The sequence below is a fragment of a genome, unplaced genomic scaffold, assembly GCF_019419815.1.
Source record: "Pyrus x bretschneideri cultivar Hongxiangsu unplaced genomic scaffold, Pyrus_bretschneideri_v1 Contig2, whole genome shotgun sequence".
Taxonomy (NCBI): Eukaryota; Viridiplantae; Streptophyta; class Magnoliopsida; order Rosales; family Rosaceae; genus Pyrus; species Pyrus x bretschneideri.
Genome location: NW_025999501.1, coordinates 8,336,496 through 8,353,630, shown reverse-complemented (window position 1 = coordinate 8,353,630; position 17,135 = coordinate 8,336,496). Strand labels below are relative to the sequence as shown.

The following is a 17,135-nucleotide window of genomic DNA, read 5'->3' as shown; positions in this document are numbered from 1 at the left end:
AATTAATATTTTCAAAGGGTGGTACTATCCACAATTTCAATGAATCTAATTCTAATTAATATTAGTAAAATGTAAAAATGGGTATGTGAATAATATCATCAGTTTTCAAATGAGTGGTCCCTAGCAACAAGGATTTAAATTGCTTATATGAATGGAATTGTGTTTTGTTAAGTGATTTGGGTTGTTTCTTACTGAGTGATATAAAGCTTGGCATCATGTCTTGGAAGTTGTCGATGGAACTACGAAAATAACAAATATTTGAGCGTTGCACACGTGTGAATCTTTTACACGGAAATTTTATATGGTTAGAGTTCTGGATCTGCTACTGCTTTTGATGGGAGGTTTCCATTCTTTTGTAAGGTAGCCATAAGCTTCATCAGATGCACCTAAAAAGATCTAAAAATTTTCCTTTTCATGCAGAAATATTCAAGACATTGAAGTGGGATGGATTGTTACATGAATTTGTATGCTTATCCTAAATTACTATTTATTTAAATCATATTTCGTTTATATGACGTGATTATTGATGATTAAATTATTATTAAATGTTGATTAACGTGTTTAATTTTTATTAGTGACACATCGCATGTTTTGCAAATGTGATCTAAAAATGTAGTAATACTATCTCCCCTCCAAATTCTCGTCCCTTCTCGTCCCCTTCCTATTTAAACGGTTATGATTAAGTCACACCACATCTTGTGTTGACTGCTTAATAGAGAGAAAAACAAAGAGAAAAGTGAGAGAAAAAGGAAGGGTAGAAAATTCTTCCCCCTTAAAAATTGGGCTACCTGCATTACTCTAATAATAATGGAGCTCAAAACCTAAAACATGCATCTATATCGATTGAAATATGGCTCATTTGGATGTGTTTTTAAAATGGCTGAAAGTGCTTTTAGAAAAAATGTTTTTGGGTTCCAAAAGCACTTCAAGTGCTTTATGCAAGAAGCACCAGCTATGTGCTTCTTTTGGGAAACACTTTAAGTGTTTTTCTAGGATTTACTTACATTTTTACTAAGGATTGGTTCCAAAAATATTTTCACCAAAAACGTTTTTAATCATTTTAAAAGCACATCCAAACAAGCCCATAATAATCACTTGTCTTCTCACATGAAAATGATAATAATAATGATGATGATAATCACATATCAAACGAATATAGAAAAAATCCGAACTGGATACAATTTATTAAAACATAACCCTGTCCCCACACACATTGTTTTTCAAAACTGTGGTCATTAAAACCGCCATCTTCACCTATAAAATTAAGGAATGTGATATTCACATATCTTTTTTTACTTCTCACACGTTTTTTTAATTTTTGTCTATCGGATCGAATGAATTGAAGAAGATCAAGGAATAGAAATCAACAAAAGGTGTGTAAGAAATAAAAAAAAATGTGTAAATAGCACACCTCTAAATTAAATCAAGACAAAGTTGGTTTCCGCACAATTGCAATCTAGTCATAAATCCTTTTCTAATTCTCATTGGGTATTCAAATTTTCGCTTTTGAAAATGATGGAGAAGATCTGCGGGACATCTGAAGACCAAGATGACAAGGCGGATGATATTTTCGTAAAGCTAAACATGTTACAAAATATCGAATCGATGATTTACCAGAGGAATATATTCACAACATTCCGTATATCCAACTTTTCATATTGATAACTAACATTCGCGATCACTATTCCTTAGTTTCATTTCTTGTCCCATTTTGCAGGTTATCTGTTAGGGCTTGACTGTAACAACCAGCCAATCTCAGAGCATTTGCGATGAGTTGTATCCTGTAAGACCGGCTCTCGCACTGCTCTTGGACCTCAATGAGGCTAAGGGAGCTCCACCTCGATCCAAATCTGGTTAGACGATCAAATACGAGAACCAGGCTATGGGCTATGGGGTTATGTTCTTATTTGCATGGTAGCAATGTGGTGAACTTTATCCTATATGATAAAGAGTAAGTAGTTTGTAACTCAGTCGGTTAAATCAAATCTGGCTAGACGGTCAAATACGAGGACCAGGCTATGGGGTTATGTTTTTATTTGTATGGTAGCAATGTAGTGAACTTTCTCTTATATGATAAAGAGTAAGTAGTTTGTAGCTCAGTCGGTTAAATCCAAATTTGGATAGATGGTCAAATACAAGGACCAGGCTATAGGGTTATGTTCTTATTTGTATGGTAGCAATGTAGTGAACTTTATCCTATATGATAAAGAGTAAGGAGTTTGTAGCTCAATCGGTTAAATCCAAATCTGGCTAGATGGTCAAATACGAGGACCATGCTATGGGGTTATGTTCTTATTCGTATGGTAGCAATGTAGTGAACTTTATCCTATATGATAAAGAGTAAGTAGTTTGTAACTTAATCGGTTAAATCCAAATCTGGCTAGACGGTCAAATACGAGGACTAGGCTATGGGCTATGGGTTTATGTTCTTATTTGTATGGTAGCATTGTAGTGAATTTTATCCTATACGATAAAGAGTAAGTAATTTGTAGCTCAATCGGTTAAATCCAAATCTGGCTGATGGTCAAATACGAGGACCAGGCTATGGGTTTATGTTCTTATTTGTATGGTAGCAATGTAGTGAACTTTAACCTATATGATAAAGAGTAAGTAGTTTGTAACTCAGTCAGTTAAATCCAAATTTGGCTAGACGGTCAAATACGAGGACTAGGCTATGGGCTATGGGGTTATGTTCTTATTTGTATGGTAGCATTGTAGTGAATTTTATCCAATATGATAAAGAGTAAGTAGTTTGTAGCTCAATCAGTTAAATTCAAATCGGGCTAGACGGTCAAGTATGAGGACCAAGCTATGGGCTATAGGGTTATGTTCTTACTTGTTTGGTAGCAATGTAGTGAACTTTATCCTATATGAGAAAGAGTAAGTAGTTTGTAGCTCAGTTGGGTAAGAGTATTCGCTCATGCATCCAAGATCTCATGTTTAATTGCATTTCTCTAATTTAGATAAATTTAGAATAGATTACAACAACGACAACAATAACCAAGTCTTATCCCACTAAGTAAGATCGTCTGTATGAATCCTAAAACGTCACTGTATTCAGTTTTGTGCCTCTGTCTTCCGTTAACGTCATTACACATTAGTGTAGATTATCTTATCGGTTGTACAAATATCTTACACGTGAAGAATTAATTGAGCTTTGGTTTTAGTTTTAGTCTCTACTGTTTTTTAATCGATAATTGTTTTCATGTTATCAAAAGAGGTGAAAGAAAGAAAAGGCAAGAGAACAATGTTGCAATATTAAACACCCAAATCCGATAGTCTATATGAGCCGAATTTTAACAAAGTTATCGCTTACAAAAGCTAGCAACAACAGCTGTTACCAGTTTACGGTTTAGCGATAATCCTCTTGGCTTGTAAGTACTTCTCAAGTTTGACTACAGTATGCAATGGAATTGATACCGCATTATTGTAACAAGACCATTTGCGTAAATTACACAAATCAGTTACCTCGTATTGTAAATGTCATTGTAGCAAAAACAGCAATATATAAACTACAGATACGAAGCAAAAAGGATGAAAAATAAGTTCACTCGAAAAACACAAAACATAAATAGACACCAAGAAAACTGTCCGACCGAAGGCCAAGTAAATCAACTGTAGAAACAAAGTATTCCTAGGAGACTCGGGTTAAAGAACAGGTGTGACGGGTGGCTTTAATCTCACCACTACTCAACTGTATCTGCGTTTGGACTAGTATTACCTGCGTCCGGTTTAGCTATTTCATCACCCCTTCGACAATTATCATCAACGTCGAGCACATCATCAATCGTGTAGTCCTCTGCTACATTAATATCTTCCACATCATCCTCATCTTCGTTGTTGCTTCCATCAGGGATCTTTCTTTTCTTGGGACCATGCTCAAGCCTGTGCGTGTCTAATTCTTTGTCCATTGTTTCCTGTAAGTTCATCACATCGTTGTTCGCTTTCCTTGGTGTCCTTGCATTTTGCCACCTCTCTAACTCCTTTTCAACATTGGCAATATACTGCTCCCCAATTTGCTTCTGATATTCGGTCAGTTCTTCCCTTCGGGCAGCTTTCCACGCTAGAAACTCCTGATACAGTTTTGTACGGGAAGAATCAAACAAATTAGATATATAAATATACGAAGTAATGTTCTCAGGACAAATATTTGTAATGTTATATCATTGGACCTTCAGGCAAATATGAATGATCCTAACTCATAAACCGGCAAAATAGCTACACAAATTCCATGGCACTAGAAAATTACTCTTCCATTAAAGGTAATCATATTGTGAATACATGATGGCCGACCCTGAAATGTGTTCCGATGATCTGAATAGTTCATTTTTCATATCCACGTTCAAAAAATTTCATACAGAGAATGAGCAAAATCAGAATTCACTGAATTCCTCGACTGGTTCAAACAGATAGACCAACACAAATTTTCCAATAAATAATGACACAATTACGATGATAATCAAATGGCCGATACTTGCTTAGCACTGATGATTCTAAAATGTAAACGTAATATATAACTGGTCCTGATGTATCACAAGAGGGCCACCCCCAAAACTGTAATCTCGTTATCCTTGCTGCTGAATTCTTACACTTAAATGCGGATATATAAATTTAGTGCCAAATCAAATTTCTGGTTTACTTAATTAGCAGCTTCACAAAGCTTCATTTTTTGTGAGAAGTTAAAAAAAAATTGTCTTCGATTGAAACCATAAACCAGTTTCTCCAAATATTCAGAAAGAACCTGACAAGTCACAAGGAACTCACCTTTTCTTTTTGCTGCTCAGCTAGCACAGCATCCTCTTCTAATGGTTTCTTGGGCAGATAATATATTGGGGGCTCTGTTTTAGTCCTGAAATAGAACAAATTCCCAACCAATCAAACATGGGTGAGAAATTAATATAGAAGAAAACACTAATTAATTCTACCTAAAACCCCACAATAATGCAGGAAACATCCAGTCATCAGGTTGCTTCAACACTACTATTCGCATGAATAGAAACTTATCTTTGCCCCATTAAAAGGTGAATATGGACACTTTTTTTGGACCAAAATTAAAAATAACCTGCAAAAGAAAAAGCACCAGAGAATCACTTCTTAGAACCTTTTTTTTTTTTTTTTTTTTTTGTGTGTGACAAGAACATGAGAGCTCTCAGGTATAGAAGATGGTAAGCAAAATAATTTGAAAATCAGGGATAACACCGTTTAAGTAAATTGACAGTTAGAAACCTTATACCTTATAAAATTCCCAAGTCTTTTATTATGCTCACTCCACTGAAGAAAAAGAAGTTCCAATTTCTTTTCTTCCGTCTTGGCATTAACACGTGCCCGAAGAGTCTACAAAAAATAAGTGCAGGGATTAGCCAATAAGGATCACTATGTTCCTCAAACAAAAGTTATTTCCAGGCTACACTAATAGAGGTCAAAGTATTCTTATCAGGAACTTAACAACGAACCAGATCTCTCCTCCGCTTTTCCGCAATTTGTTCACGCTCTTGTTGCCTAAGTCTTTCACTTTCTTCTCGTGCTCTTTGCTCAGCCTATATATAATATGACAAATATTACAAGTTTCATCATTAAACTCAAAATTCGTTATAAATGAAAGAGAAGAACAAAAAGTCATGCAAAAAATGCTTGAAATGAGCATTAACTAGCATCTAGGTATGCAAGCACATATGCAAATGGACAACATCTATCCTAAACAGCTAAACTCCATACAAACAATAGAAAGTACAAACATTCCCTTAAATTCACCTGTATTTACAACAGATTGAGATTAAAAAAAAGACATACAGAAACTTTTTTGTTAAGTTCCAAAGATATCAGAACATCATTGTGCCCTGTACAATTTAATAACAGTTCCCGAAACTCCAATAACGAAAAAAAGAAAATGACCCTGTGAGATCCAAAAGAACAAGGTAAAAAATGCCTAAGTACCACAATGGCGACCATTGATTTTATTTGTATTCATTATACATCATAGAAACAAAGTAGTATTAAGAAAAAGTACAAAACAAAAGAAAATATGGTAACTCTACAAGACTACAACCATTCCATGGACACAAGAGTACAAACAATTTCAGTATTTCGCAATATCAGTTTCATATAGAATTTCCCAAATTTACTAGTACCTTTCATTAACTATATGCATGCAATTTTATCTATTTGGTAACTACCCAAAAATCCAGGAGACAAGAATCAAGCTAGATATGGTCTTCATAAATTGATGCTCCAACTGTACACATTTAAACTTTCATAGAGCACAATATTTTTCAAAACAAGAGCAACCCAGTGCAGAAGAACAAAAATGCACATCTTTAGTTCTTTTTCATATTTCCTGCCTAGCTCCTATTGCCGTAGTTAAGTACCTTCCTCTCCAGTAGGAGGAAGGCCTTGTGTAAAGGAAGGATGATTAGCTTGTAAGTGTTTAAGTGAATGCCAGGTAATGGTGGATGAATAGATCGTCATCCTAAAATTTCCAGCATGCCAACATTCATCTAGAATATTATTTTGCATCATCGATATATACTCAATTTGAAGCATATAAAATCATGGTATACACTCAAATAGATTAATTACCATAGAAATCATTCATATACTCACTCTCTGTAAAGAATTTGATCTCCGCATGAATCCCTCTGTCGCTGAAAGTTGCATGTCTTCTTTCCTGAATTTCTGCAACAGTTTGACAACCAGGGAGAATTAATAAGCATTTTTTTTTTTTTTTGACAAGAAACCATAGAGCTTTTATTAAAACAGCAAAAAGATTTAGAAACAAGTGGATAAGAAGTCCACCATCTAAAAAAACCTAGCTAAAACCTCTCAAGTAGGGCTACTTTATCCCTGAACTTGTTCGAAACTCATGCCCATGGTTCATCTACTCCCACTCCCTTCTAATCCTAAAAAAAAATTCTATAATGCTCCAACCAAATGTTCCAAAAAACTGCCAACTGCCCCACAAAGCTTTAGCTTTCATATGGAATTACAATACACACACACGCATGCACATATATATATATATATATATATATATTATAATTGTCATTTGAAAACAGGTTACAGGAAAAAAAAAATTAGTCTATGAAAAATGATAGTTTTACACCTCAAGCAGACCACATGGTGGCTCCCTCTGTTCACCATATGGTGCTTAATTCATATTGTAAGTGTAAAGTAATGTCTAAAATGCAAAATTGATGTCCATTATTCCATTGGATGTCCATATGATTCCAATGGATGCCTAAGAAGATCAAGCTGTGGCTTCCCCTGTAGTACTAATAATATATAGGCAGGTCATGGAAAGATGGAAACTTAAGGGCCCTTTTGATACCCATTTCGTTTCTCATATTTTGTTTTCCCTTTTTGTGTTAGTGATACATGGGGCACACAAAATGAAAACTAAAAACCAAACACTTTTTAAAGTTGTTTTCACTTTTAAGATTTTGTTTTCATTCATTCTTCTTCATTTCTTCGCTACTCTCCCATCACCCTTCGTCATCCCTCCTTTCCCCCATATGCTTTCCTCATATCGCAAGCAGGCCCTAACAAGGCCAACTAGAGACTTCATCTTCAATATTTGGTACATGTGAAGTGTTAAGAAACATCCCTATGCATATTGTGAAGCCTTATAACCCTTCAGCGCTTAAAATAATATTCTCTAGACTACAGAGACATGGAAAAGTCTACACTCCTAAAAATTTGTTCACAAGTTATGTATTCCTATATCAGAGTATGGGTTGAATAAATACTAACAAGTACTGCTGCTAGTAGCCTAACCTGAAATTGGAAACAAACATAAAAATGGTGGCCACTCAAAAGATGAGATTTGGCAAGGTTATCTGTTACTGTAACCTAATTTCAGAAGTGAATAAGTTAAAATAAAATTTTTCTGATAATCTTGATGTTTACAAGCATATTTTTTTTACAATGATAAAATGGAAGCCATGTTATAAGCTTGGCACATCAAGGGTATTTCTACAAGGTTATCCGCTTGCACTTTTCTTATTCACATTGGTAGTTGAATCATAATGCCATTTAGTGGATTGAGAAAAGGATGCATAGCCACGTAGGGCAGGAATCAACTCACTAGAAAGCAAACTCGAGGAGCTTGTGTCCAGTTTGGGTAGCTAGCCTATGCATTATTTTGGTATCTATGGGGTACTCCCATGTGTGGTTGATTGTAAGGACCTGTTAGTGAAGAAAGTGAAGAAGAGAGGAAAGTTGGAAAAACGTTCTTACCTACGAGGGGCATCAATTTGACTCAATCAGTATTAGGCATTGTTACAGCCTACTATTTTCACTTTTTGGAATCCCAAGCAAATAGACTAGAGAATATAGTGTGGGATTATTCGTGGGAATGTGAGACAGGATAAAGGAGCATTTGATTAGATGGGGAGCCACTCTTAGAAGCAAGGTAGATTTTGGAAGGGTGGAGCAGTGGACACAGTTAAAAGAAGTGTAAAACTTTTGGTATCCAAGTCTTATAGCTGACAAATCCACGAGGGCAGTTGTACCCTCCAATTCTAACAGTCGGGAAAAAAATGGGAGACATCCCCACATACACATCATCGCATCCATGGGGAATTGAACATGAGACCTACACTTCTTGAGGTGCTAATATCGGCTCATCCTATCACTGGACAAATCACTAACCCTTGGGGTTCCCCTCTATTTGTCATTATGCAATGGGTGCTAGGAATTTTGGAAAGGGGTGGAGTCTCCTCCGCACATTTCTGTTTCCCCCATCTTTACTTGAACCATCATATTGACTCCATTTCCAATGTTCTATGGAGTTAGAATGATGATCATCATAGACACGAAAATAACTAAATGAAAATGTTCTGATCATTAATCGATATTAAATATTTGTGTTGTAGTTGTAAGTAAATAAATCAGTTCAACTACTGGTTGCTGATGACAACCAATAAACTAATCTGCACATACCTCTAGAGTCCCCAAAAGTTGTCCTAGCATTCTTTTGTTCCTATTAACCAATCTGGGGTCTTGTTCTTTTGGCAATACTCTTGGAACATGATCCGCTGTTGGAATTTCAAAATCCTAACCACAAAACACCAATCACAGTCAATAAAGATTTATGGTTTCAGAGCAACACTCCTCAGAAAGACAAGAAAGACTTAAAGTTACCTTCTTTGCTGCTCCATGATTTCCTTCCCTCCTTGACCAGCCACTTTGTTGGGAATTCGCCAACTTCCTATCACTCTGATCATCCGTACCTTCTACAGCTGAATCAATCGTCTTTACATCCTTGGCCTCTTCAGCAGTTTCAGTGATTTCTCCATCCTCCACCTTTTTCCAAAATCAAGAAATACGATTTTTGAATTATGTTAAGAAGACAAGGGAAACAAGGCCGTCTTCAATATTACCAAAACATAAGCCCCCCCTACTAATCTGAGGTGAAATTCTATCTGCTTTTATACAATCATTACTTTCTCTTCCTCTCTAATTTCTCAGACTTCAAACAGAGGTTAAGATTAAGACCCATTACAATTAACGCAAGTTAATATAAATCACAACAGCCAGTAGACAAGATTAAAAAAGAATAGTGTTAGTTTATGCGAAACGCAAGGGCACTTACCTTGACAACCGCTGACGAAAGCCGGCGTTTTGCTGGACGTTGATCCTCTGCATCAGCTCTATCTGCCTGAAAATTACAATGCCCAATTAGAACTCTAAATTAAAATTGAAATAATGATTGTAACCTTTAAAGAGACCTAATTTTATTAGCACAGACGCAAAAATACCAAAAATTGCAATTAGTTTATTGGAAACAAAAGATGAAACTGAAACAAGCAAGTGCGTAAATTACCGGCCGTGTAAATCCCCGCGGACGAGCACCATTGCCGGCAAAATTGCGAGGACCAGCGACCAAGCCTCCCTTCCGGAGTCCCCTAGGGTCTCGAAGCCGTTCTGTAATCTGAAGATTAAGAAACAAGCACACGGTAATTATATATTTATATATATATATATATATAGAGAGAGAGAGAGAGAGAGAGAGAGAGAGAGAGAGAGAGATGCAGACCTCGCGCTGTTGGCGGTGGAGTTCATCGATCTCCTTACGGAGCTCCTCCTGAGTTTTCTCAACTGTGGCGGTTCCCATGAGTCGAAGAAGAAGAAGAATTCACCAAAGCCCTCGACGCGAGTCTTGTTTTGCTTTCCCCAAATTCTTTCTCATTCTACTGAGAACATGTCCTGAGAAATTTGTTTCAACCCATATAACATCTCGTTACATCCAACTTAACCATGAATAGTCATTTTTACTGTATTGCATAATTACCATCGATTACAAAATAAAATTAACAATAAAAAATTTATTAATAAACTCATATCTAATAATCAAACCCTATCACCATACAATGTTTATCTTATGTTTATTCTCTCTAAAATAAAGAGTTACAAGGAAAAAAAAAAATAAGAGAGAAAAGTTTTAACTAAGTTATCCAAAAAGATCATTGATCTACATTATAACAAGTTCAGAACTATGATTCACCAATTTTTAAATTAAAAACCAAAACTCCAATTAAATTAGAAATGTGATATCCACACACCCTATTTTACTTCTCACACACCTTTTTAATTTTCGACGTCCGGATCGGATGAATTAAAAAAGATCAACGAACAGAAATTATTAAGGGGTGTGTGAGAAATAAAATGGAATATGTGGATAGCACACCCCTTAAATTAAATTCTTAAGTCAATACTCCATTTTTCTCATTATAATATGATCATGACAACCAACACTTACAATAATTTTTTTTTTTGTATTTTAAAACATAAGAAGAAATAAAGAACATGGAGATGGAGACTACAACAACAACAAAAAAGTTTTTTCTCACTAAGTGGGATCGACTATATAAATCCTAGAACGACATTGCACTCGTTTATGTATCACGTCTTCCATGAAATTTTAATTTCCTTGGCAGTCCATGATTTAACAATCAAGGCCTGCAATTGTTCACCTCTTTGTTGTACCTTGATGTTGTGGTATCCACCTTCTTTGCAACATGCTTTGGTACAGTTCTACATGTTTCATTTCAAGTATTATACAGTTCTTGACTTTGGATTTGTATTTTTTAAATGGGTGTAAAGATAAATTTACATATGGAATTGGATTTGTGAGGGTTGTTTAGGTCGTAAATTTTGGTTTAAAGAGATATTGATATATTAGTTAAAAGTAATATGGATGTAAAAAGTAAGTTGGGTATAAAAAGAGGTTATATGTGTCTAAATAAAATTTCTCATCTTGCACCTACCCACTATAAATTTGTGGGTTAATTACAATTTGCACCCTCTAAATTTTATATTTGTATTTTTTTGCCCCTATCTTTTGGTAATTGACATTTGGCATGTTATTACTCTTTTCGTTTTAATTTTATTTTTGGGTAAATCTGAGTTTACTACCCTCAAATTTTGTGGTTTTCAACATTTAGTACATAAAGTTTTTTTTGTCCCAGAGTCATACCTAAAATGTTAATTTTGGGACAATCTCATACATTTGTTAGTCTAACTGTTAAGTCTCTTCTTAACTGATGACGTAGCGCCCATGTGGACTATGACTGGGCGCCATATGTCATTAAGGGGTTCACGTGAAAATTAAAAATTCAAAAAAAAAAAAAATTTCTCGTCCAAACTTAAAATATTAAAATAATTAATTAAATAAATGGAAAACTAACCAAAAACCCCAAAAAACTTTCTTTTTAATCATCAGGACAAAATTTTCCAAAAATACCGATCCTACCCTTCACACATATGTAAAAGATTGCTCAATATTCAACAATGTTCACAGCAAAGTTCATATGAATACATCCAAAAGAAGAGAAAAGAAGACTAACACTTTCAGATTACATTGGAGTAGCCAAGATAACATGGATTCACATGACCTTCATTAAAACAAAGACAATTCAGTCAACGTTCAGAAACAGTGTGTTGTCCAAAAAGTTGTAAATATTGTAAAATTATTTTGTTGTTTAGGAACTAGCTTTTATATATATGGGAGCTTTTCCTCCCATGTAGAACACACGAAAGAACACAATAGAGACACACCATACTCACAACATCCTTCAATCCTCATACACTCAAGCATCCAAAAACCTTCCTAGCATCCCTTGTAAACATTTCTTTGTAAACATTTCTCTTTGTAAACATTCTATATATCAATAAAAGTTCAAGTGTACATATTCAAGCAATCTCCAAGCCTTAAATAAGTTTTTTTTTTCTTTAGTGTGTTTATTTAATTAGACTTCTAGTCCAAAACAGGAAAACACTATTGTAGTTATATTATTAACCTGCTAAATTGACGATCATACTTTGTTTGAGCACTCTATTATAGTTGAATGATTGTCATACAAATAACTGGACATTAACCAGGGTACCTCTGAGTTTAGCCGTTAAGGCCTTATACTTGTACTGTGAGTAGCCGTCATGTTGAAACATGTCGAGTTCTATGTGCAAGGTTTTATGTCTAGTTGTTATAATGGTCATCCGACTATTTAACCGAACTTGTTGTCGGAATCTGGGATAAGAGCCAAGTTTAGCATTTTAATAGTATAATTATAATAGTAAAGTACCTTGAGAACGAAAGTCATTGATACAACTGATATCACACTTATTTGTTTTGTATGAACAACATATATTATTGTCCTTCTAGATCTTGTCAACCACAACTACCAGATATTTATTGTCCCAGACATCTAACTATAACTAACATAAAGAGAAGATTAGCACACATATCCAAAAGAATTAGCCAGACTTTGAAGAAGCAAAAGTTTTATCTTGGTTATCTTGAACATCATTCATTTATTCGTAAATATAATAACACAGAAGTGCATCATAAAGTTTTAGAAGCAAAAATAGCAACAAATCAAGTTTTAGAGACCTTGAGAGAAGAAAGAGAGTTTCTAAGAAACCAGTTAGCCGTAACCTTAGAGAAAGGTAGATTGTAGTTTATGATAGATTACCTTAATTTAGAAATTAGTGAACCTCAAAAAAGAAAAATAACCTTAGACCAAAATAGTTTAGTTTGTTATTTTCCACTAAAAATAATCATATTTTGCATAGTGAAGAAAATCCACTAGCCAATAGTATAGTAGATCTTATTAGTAGTCAAGCAGAAAATATAAAATTAGAAAATAATAAGCATAATCATTTGTTAAATCAGTTGTTAAAGTATTTTCAGAAAAATTCCATAAAAACAATTAGACAAAATTTAGACTATATTACCTCTCAGTTAGAAGATAATATTCAAAAGTTTCCTAGCAAAAGAGAGATAAAAGAGCTTGTTGGCCTCATAGGTAGTAAGCCTAAGCAAGTAAAATTTAAATCACTAGAAATAGTTGAGCAGTTGAAATTAGAAGTTCAAAAAATTCAATTAGTGCAAAAAGAGTTGAGTGAACAAGTAGATAAATTGCATAATAAAATAGATAGATTATTAGTTTAATGATTGATTCTAGAACTAGCAGAAAATATATCCAAGCTTTGAAATAAATTAGCAAGCTAGATAAAGAACCAGTAAGTTTAACAGATTTTTCAATACAAGTAGCCAGTAGTAATATTTCAATTAGGCAAAATAATTTAATTATTCAATTAGTTTTAAGTTTGGCTGAAAAATTAGATCAAGTTGAAGAACAAATAGCAGAAATAAACCGATTGTAAGTAACATCAGTCAACATGAAGTTAGTTGTATTGATAAAGAAGTTACACTTAATTTAATTAGTAAGGAAGCAGTTACTCATTTGAGAAAATCACAATTTAGTCAAATTCATATAGGAACAATATTAATTGGAATATCAAGATTAACTAGAGCACAAGTAGCCACAAAAACTTTAGTATACATATATGATGATAGATTGGATAATCACCAACAAGCAATAATAGCAACAGCTGAAGTAGACTTAATTTCAAACTTAGCAGTCATAAGTTGTATTTCAAATTATGTTATGACAATTAATGAATTTAGTAAATATATTAAAGTAAGCATAAGAACAAAAAATTATAATATGAAGGGAGACTAAAAATTTGTGTATTAGCTTAATGTATATTGGTAAAGTGTCTGATAGATATAATTATAAGTTTAATTTAGAATTTCAAAATTTAGTTTAAACATTTGGTAGTAAACATGTAAATATGGTAGAAGCAAAACCCGTAGATAATAACTTTTTAGAAGGAACTCAGTGTGCATTACCTAATTTACAAGTACCAAAAAATAGACAACCAGATAAAGTACAAATATATGAAACTCGTACAGGTCAAGCAACAATTAGGTTTAGTAATTACAAGCAACTAGAAAAAATAGAAGAGGATGAAAGTGAGATCGAAAATGAGAGTATTCATATGACTTTTGATAATTTAGATATTAATTTAGTTGAGAAATTTTTTGATCATATTGTAGATAAGCTCATAGAAGATATTGATCATTTAGATGAAGAACAATACTTAGGAAAATATAATACATATGATTTAGGACTACATAGAATTTCAAATGAAGAAATGAAAATTTTAATTTTAGAAATAGGAATAAAACATATTTTAGGATCAAAAGAATATAATAATTTATTAGAATTGAGAGTAGAATGCAAAGTAGAATGTAATTCAGTAGAAGAAAGTAGTACATCAGGAGTAGAAAATTCAAATCCAGGACACGCAAGTAAAACTGATCAACAATTTTTGAGACCAACAAATGAACACTATAATGAAGGAGCACGAGTAGACCACATAAAAGAAAGCATAATAAAACCTAAAAAAAATAGGATTCCATATTTGAGAAGTTTAGAACAAATTAATATAGCAGGAAATATATTAAACTTAGATAGTGTAGATCGACAAGACTGGAAAAGAACGATTGAGAGATGAGAAAAACGTTGTGTACATGCAACATTAATGTTAGATTTTAGTAATTCACAAAATATGTTAGATTATTTTGAGCATACTTTAGATGGTTTAGTTTTTTACTATTTCCAACCATGGAAAGTCCAAAATCCAAAACAGCATCAGGTAGCTAAAACACATTTTAATATTGATGGCTTTTTTACTTTGATTAAACAATAATTTTCAGATCATAATAGGTTAGATGACAGAAGTGAGCAAGAACAAAAAAGAGCAATTAGAAATTTAGAACAATTACAAATTTGTGATTTATAGTATATAGCTGAATATACCACATATTTCTTTAAATATTTAGGAAAAACAGGTAGAATTAGCGATATTAATTTATTAGATACTTATATGACAAAAATAAAAGGACCAATAGGTGAAAAGAATTGGAATGAATGACAAAAGAATCCAAAGAAAAATGATATTGCAATAGGACCTAGAATTCAACGTGTATATGATATACGTAAACAAGAGTGTAGTCAAATAAAAGCTAAAAGACAAATTAGGAAAAAATTTTACATGAATTGTAAAAATATAGATTTATCACAACAGTATGGTTGTTATAAGAAGAATAAGCATAAGAAAACATACAAAAAGAAATATAAATCATACAAATCATACAAATAGCATAAGAATTTCAAGAACATATAGGAAGAGAAAATATATTCCAAAACAATTTAGGAAAATAAGTGGTAGACCTTGGATTAGAAAATATAAATCACCAAAGGATAAGAGTAGCTGTAAATGTTATTTATGTGGAGAAGCTGGGCACATTAGACCTAAATGTCCAAAATTTGGTAAACAGCCGAGAAAAAAAGTATATTTAATGGAGTTGTTTAAGTTAGAAGAAGATGAAGACATAAAGTCAATATATAGTTTAGATGATTTAAGTGATAATGAAAGTATTTATAGTATAAAAAATATAAATATGATAGATTCAGACTCGGAAGATTCAAGTAGCACAAATAGCGATTTAGAAGAGTATATGTGTGCATTCATAGAATAAAAACATGAAGAAGAATATAAATACATTAATTTAGGTTGGCCAGAAAAATGTCATAAGTGTAGTAAATTTGTTGCAAAGAAATACTATAATACATATTCAATATTATGTGAAAAGTGTTACAGTAATAAGTTATTAGAAGTTAATTCAGCAGAATCACAAGAAAATATTGAAATATTAGGTAATATTGTTTATAGGATAGAGAAGCCAAAAAATAGTTCCTTAATTACCATAAATTGTGAAATAGAATTAGCAAAAGAACATAAAATACAAACAACTATGATAAATACAAGTAGTACAAAGAGTGTCATAAGAGAAGAATTAGTACTAGAAAAATATAGACAAAAATTAGCAAAACCAGCGAGAATAATACAATTTGATAAGAGACCAGTTTACTTAACACGCTGCATTAATAATGAGTCCGTTAAAGTAGAAAAACAACAATTTAATTTACCATTAACATTTGTTTCACTAGTAGGATCATACCCATTCATTTTAGGTTTAAATTTTTTGAAAAGTTTACAAGATTTTTTATTTATGAATCGTAGCATATCATTTTTTAAAAGAGGTATTACAATAACTGACCAAAATAATACTGTAGAAGCATATAAAAACATAAGTATAGAAGAATCTAGTAATCAAGATGGTTATTATTTAGAAAACTCAAAAGAAGATGATGAGCATAATAATATAGAAGAGTTTGATGAAGAAATATTTGAACAAAAAATATCCGATTTTAGAAGAAAAAAAAAACCCGTATAGAAATATTACAATTAGATAAACCAAAGAGTTTAGAAGAATTATTACAATTAGCAGAACAAACTAGAATCATAGGAGAAGACCCTCAGTTGCATTGGAATAAAAATAAAATATTAGCAAAATTAGATATAATTAATCCAGATTTAACCATTAAGACAGCCGATATGCTTTGTAGTTTATTAGATAAACAAGAGTTTGAGCAGCAAATAAAAGAGTTGTTAAATTTAAAAGTAATTAGACCTTCCATGTCTAAACATAGATCAACAACATTTATTGTGAGAAAACATTCAGAATTAAAGAGAGGTAAGACTAGAATAGTTTATAATTATAAGAGATTAAATGATAATACATATGAAGATAATTATAAGTTACCAAATAATGATGAGCTTATAAATAAAATTCAAGAGAGTAAACATTTTAGCAAATTTGATTGTAAATCAGGATTTTGGCAAATACGATTAGCAGAAGAATCAATTGAAATGACAACTTTTAC

General features: G+C 32.8%; 1 protein-coding gene across 1 annotated transcript; it reads right to left on the bottom strand.

Annotated features, from left to right (window-relative positions):
- Positions 1 to 3,451: 3,451 nt before the first annotated feature.
- On the bottom strand, positions 3,452 to 10,203 carry LOC125476778 (pinin-like). Its single transcript, XM_048583296.1, has 10 exons — positions 10,034 to 10,203; positions 9,821 to 9,928; positions 9,590 to 9,655; positions 9,139 to 9,300; positions 8,938 to 9,051; positions 6,601 to 6,672; positions 5,454 to 5,537; positions 5,234 to 5,334; positions 4,765 to 4,849; positions 3,452 to 4,073 (listed from the first exon to the last, which is right to left on the bottom strand). Exons 1-10 carry the CDS (start codon positions 10,109 to 10,111, stop codon positions 3,687 to 3,689), a joined length of 1,257 nt encoding a protein of 418 aa, XP_048439253.1. The 5' UTR covers positions 10,112 to 10,203; the 3' UTR covers positions 3,452 to 3,686.
- Positions 10,204 to 17,135: the final 6,932 nt, after the last annotated feature.